Genomic DNA, 6,484 nt, shown 5'->3' on the forward strand with positions numbered 1-6,484 from the left:
TAAGAAGAGGGTTTTATATAACAGCAACACGAGAAGTGCGATTTAATTTAAATTATATCTGAAATAATCAACATCTTATTTATCAGACAAACATACGGGATTTATTTATCATGTTTTTATTATATTTATGTATCTCATTTCATTAATTCCAAAAATACTAATAAAAAAGCAGGTGGAATATATATATAAAATATATATAGACACAATGGTGTCCGAACTCCGAGCGTCAAATCTACATACTCTCTCTCTCTCTAAAAACTCTCTCATAATTCAGAAAAAGGTAACTTATTTTTTTTTTGTTCCTGAGATTCGATTTAATCGGCGATCTTTTCCCGTTGTTCCTCGATAATCCCTCGTCTTCCTCCTTTCAGTCTGTGTCTCTTTCCCGGAATATAATGCTTTAGATTTTCAAGGTAAGTACTTACATAAATGTTTTATTAATGACGGTATCTTTTTTTTTCTATAATCTTATTAGTATATTGAATGTAATCATTACTAGTTTCTCATATAAAATTTCCATGTAATACACTTTTTTTTTTCTGGGTTTTTTTTTTTTCAATTTGGGAGAGTTTTACGAAACTTTCGTTCTTCGTTTTTCATTTTTGGTTCTAGAATGATCTTTTTTTTCCCAGAATTTGAAGCAAATTTTTTCTACTTTGTGTTTAATTTGATTTTCATAAATGAAATCTGCGTGCATTTTTCTTGTTTTGTTATTTTCTTGTTCATGTTTCTGATTTTCATTTTTGTTGTTAAAAAGATTACTAATGCCATCTTTTTTTCATTTTGGTCCCTGAGAATTGAGATCCTTGTTTGAAAACTCAGTGCTTTTAGGTGGGTATTACTATTTTTCTTGAGTACATTTTTTAAAAAAAAACAAAAGGTCTTCCCTATTATGGAAATAGGATCTGCTTTTTTCACATCTCATCATAAATATATTATTAATAATCAATCTTTCGCATCACGGTGACTATGCTCGCTTAGTGACGGTTGTCCGTCAATATTGTCGACGTGAGTCTCTCCCTGCTTTTACTTATTCAAGCAATGGCAGCTCGTTTCATCTTGCACCAAGCTTTAGCATTCGATTGCTTGTCATTCTTTTTCTATTTTATTAATTCTTTTATCAAAACATTGATATTATTTTCTATACTGATTCCCTTCTCTGAAAAGTAGAACCTACGGGGTCTGAAGAGCTCATTAATTTTCATGGTAAAACTATCATACACGTTTGAATGGGCGCTAGGATACGGTGCGGCGAGTTTAATTTATATTTTGTCTCAAGTTGCAGTATTATTATAATATCTAATTTTATTGTTCGCACTGTTTTTATATTAATCGTATGCAAACGCATCGTCCATCCAAACTCATCTTAAATCTTTGAGTGGGTTGATTCTTACGTTAGATCATAAAGTAAATTGGTTATGTTAAAATTTTCATCAATTTCTAATATTGAAAACTGTTGTGGTTAACGAAATAACCCGACAGTCACATGTAACATGTCAAATATATCTCATGTTAGCATATAAAAACTAATTTTTAACATAATTTTTAGTAGAAGGAGCTAATTTGCTCTATTTTTTCAATAGAACGAGCAAAATACAATCCAACTCTAATATAGAGACCTCCACAATATTTTTACCGATTTTTCACGGGAGGACCTATCTCTTATTCTCTTATTCCCCAAAATCCCATTTAAAACAATCACATTGCCTATATCTATATGTTGGGTTTTTTTGGTTTAAAATAACTATGGTTATGCTAGTAGTTGTTTTATTATTACATTTAACACATTTGTCACATCTTTTGTTTTCTCTCATATATGTTCTTGTTTGTATTTGAGGTGTCAGGTCTGGTTTTAAATTTTAAAATGGAGGGTGACAGTGATACGTACTCAGGGCTTGGCAATGGTGAAATAGACAGCAAGGTGGTGCAGACATTTCAAAAGAGTTTTGTGCAGGTGCAGAACATATTAGACCAGAACAGGTTGCTGATCAATGAGATAAACCAGAATCATGAGTCCAAGATCCCACACAACTTGACCAGGAATGTTGGTCTAATTAGGGAGCTTAACAACAACATAAGGAGAGTGGTTGATTTATATGGCGATCTTTCAAGTTCTTTCACTAAATCCGTGGATGCTTCATCTGAAGGGGATTCTTCAAGTGGTGCTGCCATGAAATCAGATGGCAAAACTGGTCATAAAAGAAACAGGCCTGCCTGATTCCATTGGACAGAAAATCTGGGTTTTTTTTTTTTCAAGTAATTCTTTTTCCATGGTGGCATTGAATTTGCAGAGGTTTGATGATGTTGATCAGGTTGTAGAAAAAAAATGGTCAGATTCTTAAAATTTTCCTTCTATTGCATTGTATGAATCATGTGTTTAAAACTCTTTATTTCAATGATATAAATGCCAAATTTTAGTTATTTTTCACTAGGAACTTAAGGTTTTTTTTTCTTTGAGTTCAATGCTATCTACTCCATTGTAATCTTAAGATCTCTGTTGCTATTTCTTTTATGATATCAAAATACTACGGATACTCTTTACTCAATTCAGATTATATATCGCTTTATTTATTTAAAATAGGTAAAATAATCTCATATGTTAGATCAAAGAGTAAACTAATTATTTCTTTTTCATTCATTTCTATTCTTAAAACTAACATGGATGATGTATCATGTATATTTCATGCTAACGTACATGGACTAGCTTTTAATAGCAAAAATTTTTACTAATTTACTTTTTGATTTAGTAAAAGAGTCAAAACTACAATCTACTTCTAATACTAGATATTTTTATCCAAAACTAGATTTCATACCAACAAATGGTTGTCAGCTTTGAATATCACTCCAACCTAAATAAAATTACACTCAAGCAAGAAAGCATTTCTACTTTTTTTTTTTTTAACATTTTATTATTTTCCCATTCTCTCTATGATGGAAATCACTGTTCATTTAGCTTTTTGGAGAAACTAAAAGCAGCTTTAAGATAATCTTTTGATTCCCAATCACACACCACCACCACAACAGAATCTTAGATAGGAAGATAATGACCTTTTGACCGCTTATAGATATGGGTAAATATATAAGGGATAATTGCACGAACGGCCCCTCATTTACAGTGAATCCTTTTTATTATGATATATAAATTTAAATTTTCCATTTTGAAGTGATATTTGCCACTAGCATTATTAAAAAAGAAGAGACATGATTTAGATTCCTAATTAATAGTGAGAAAAATTCGATTCGATTCGAAAAAATTTAAAAAATTTAATTTTCGAGTTACTCGAATTATTCTAGTTATTCGAGTCAATTTGAATAAGTAACTCAAGTTTTGAGTTCGAGTTGAGTTGAATTTTACAATTCAAATAATTCGAGTTGGTGTAAATATCTCTTTGGTCTCTGTCAATTTTAAAAATGAACAAATTGGTCTTTCTCAACAAAAATACAAAATAATCAAAATAATTTTAAAATTCAAAATATTTATAAAAATTCAAATTTTATATTTTTCAAAATTATAAAAAATTTTAAAAAATTCTAAAGAATATATAAAGAAAGCTAAAATTTTAAAATTTTCTAAAATAATAATTTTGGGACCTAAATAAGTTAATTAATTATTCAAGGTTATCATACTAAAGTATCTTCTTCTTTTTTTGCTTTGAATATTTTTAAATATATATGGTTTCAAGTTTATGTACTCTAATATGAAATTTATCATATTGTAACAATATTTTAATTTGACAATTTTAATTTTTAATTTAAATTGAATAATTTCACTCGATTCAACTCAACTCAATTTGGAACAATTTCAAATCGAGTTAGGATGATAAAATAGGACTCGTTAACTCAATTAATTTGAATTTTTTTCACTCGATCCGATCGAATGCTCAGTCCTATTCTTACTTGCAATTTGACAGACTTTTTATAAAAATAATATTGAAAATTTAATTAATTACAAAAATAGGGTGGGGAATAAATTAATTACGAAATTGATGTGTTTGCTACAGTAACTTTGGGTGTCGCTTAACACATTAGCTAATGAATTTTTTTTAATTAACAAAAAAATTGAAAAAAATGAACATTATTTTTTTGCCGCCTCACACATTGACGACATCAATGAATTTAAAAAGAATGTCCGATAGGAAAAAAATTGTTTATGGTTTCAACACCAAACAATAGTCTTTTCTGTGCATTAAATGCTTCAAATGTATTTTCCATGCATCTAATGTCTCAATGCTATTTCCCTACATTTAATCTCTAAAACTATAATTTTTTTTATTTAATCAAGGAGTACTGCCTAACACATTGATGACACTAATTAAAAATATATATATTTTTTACCTTTTCAAATTTTTTCAATTCTTTTTAAAATTCAGTACCGTCAATGTGTCAAATTATTATAACAAACATCTCATATTCATAATTAATTTGTTCTCACACTGTTTTTGTAATTAATTTGATTTAGTATTATTTTATAAAAAATTCCAATTTGACACGTGATATCATTTTATGGCATTATTTGTTAATTATTAAATTGTGAAAATAAAATATTTGACACGTGATAATACGAAATGTTGGCATGTGTTATTTTTTAAATTAAAATATTTTTACTTGACACGTGACATCACAAGATGTTGCGATGTGTTAATTTTAATTGTAAAATTAAAAATAAATAATTATTTGTTAAGACACGTGGCATCATATGTCAAGTGTCGAGATAGGATAGGTGTGTGGTAAATAAGGTTGAACAAAAAAACACTGAAAATTCAAAAATCGATCCTACCCAAATTATTTGGACGATTTATAAAATGCTAAGTTATAAAATTTTGGTTATCTAAATCTGAACGAATTCTATTTTTATTTTTATTTTTTTGGTACAAATCGTCCTCATTAAATCACAAAAGGCTATTCTGCAATTCGAACTCAAGCAAGATCATAACTTGGGTTTCATTAATTTTATTTTTATGATATAAAATAAATATTTTATATTTGAAATAGGGGAAATAACTTAAAAGTTTTATGTAAAAAATATTTTTCAAAAAATATCATGTAAAAGTTATTTTTTATGTTTTAGAAAATTATTAATTTTTGAAAATATTTATGAAAAAAATTGAACATTAGCCAAATAATATTTTGAAGCCATAAACCATAGAAGTTAGGTGAGATGGTAAGGGGTTGTCCTACCTTAATTGGTGGTCGAGGGTTTCATCTTCGCCTTAGGCATGGAACAGCTTTAAAACGCTTTAGTAGGTAGAAAAAGACTTTAGATGTTAAAATCCATAATTTTTTTAAAGTAAAAGTATCATATTGGGAAAAAAAAACAGTATAATTCAAGGGTCATTCATGGTATTATCCCAAAATATCAAGCTTAACCCGGGCCTACACCTGTAGTTGGGACTGCTTTTTTCTTATAACTTATTGATTCTCTGTGTAAATAAAATTGTCTTGGTATGACTTTGTTGAAGTCGATGATTCCCGGAATTAAGCAAATGTTTATTTCTGATTGAGAAGACGCTTTTTGATGATGATGATGGGCCTACATTATATGCCACCATTCATTCTTAATCTTTGGAAAGCCTACAAAGACTCACATGAATGCATCATTGATTTTCTAGAAGTGACCACTTTTTTTGGGGGTTTAGATTTTTTTAATGTTATAAATCATCATTATAAACATCAAATTTAATTAATTAATTAGATAATTCAAGAGTAAAAGGTCAAAAATCTAAAAATAAAAAGCCTCCAGAAAAACCAAGAAAGCCCACGTGGTTAAAACGTGCTTGAGAAGCCTAGACTCAACAAAACCACGAAACCTTGGTGCGTAAAACACCATGCCACCATCATTGGAGGAGAGCGCTAGGAATGGTGGAGTTGCCAGAGGCGAAGGCGGCAGATGTACCCGTCTGTAAGACCTCCGCAAGAAGACCATGCCGCGACAACCTAAAAAAAAAGGCATCATCAAACTCCATTAAGGACTAATTTCATTTTTGTCCATCTAATGCGATTTTTATTTTTGGTAATTTTTTTATAGTTGAATGATAATTTTATAATTTTCTATTGCTCCTTTCTTTTTTGGGTATCTTTTCATGTTTTAATCACATAATTATAAAAATTTATAAAATGGTCACTCAATTATTAGTAAATTTCTTTTTTAGCTACGCAACTATGAAATGTTATAAAATGATCGTCCAACTATTTAATTTTATATCTTTTTTTTGTCACAAGCCGCTAAAAGTGAAAGCTTTTAAAATTTGCATAATAGTAACTTTAACCCACGATATTTATACATTATGTCAATATAGTCTTAATTCTAAAAATCTAACCATCAACATTTACACAATGTGTATTTTGATTTTTTGCAGTTTTTTTTGTGACTCCTTCACCTAAAAAGTTAAAAATAAATTTATCATCTAAATATAATTTAAAATATACAAAAATAGAAACACCCAAAAATCCAAGATAATAATTATCATATTTTCTCATTCTTTTA

General features: G+C 28.6%; 1 protein-coding gene across 2 annotated transcripts; it reads left to right on the forward strand.

Moving 5' to 3' along the window:
• The first annotated feature begins 223 nt into the window (after positions 1 to 223).
• LOC105784456 (protein ELF4-LIKE 3) lies at positions 224 to 2,421 on the forward strand. 2 transcript variants are annotated; one of them, XM_012610345.2, is made up of 2 exons: positions 224 to 413; positions 1,838 to 2,421. In XM_012610345.2, exon 2 carries the CDS (start codon positions 1,865 to 1,867, stop codon positions 2,216 to 2,218), a length of 354 nt encoding a protein of 117 aa, XP_012465799.1. In that variant the 5' UTR covers positions 224 to 413; positions 1,838 to 1,864; the 3' UTR covers positions 2,219 to 2,421. The 2 variants fall into 2 exon arrangements, with proteins under 2 accessions (XP_012465799.1, XP_012465798.1); XM_012610344.2 differs by having other exon boundaries at positions 1,845 to 2,421.
• The last annotated feature ends 4,063 nt before the right edge of the window (positions 2,422 to 6,484 follow it).

This window comes from Gossypium raimondii, chromosome 13 (genome assembly GCF_025698545.1).
Source record: "Gossypium raimondii isolate GPD5lz chromosome 13, ASM2569854v1, whole genome shotgun sequence".
In the NCBI taxonomy this organism is placed as follows: domain Eukaryota; kingdom Viridiplantae; phylum Streptophyta; class Magnoliopsida; order Malvales; family Malvaceae; genus Gossypium; species Gossypium raimondii.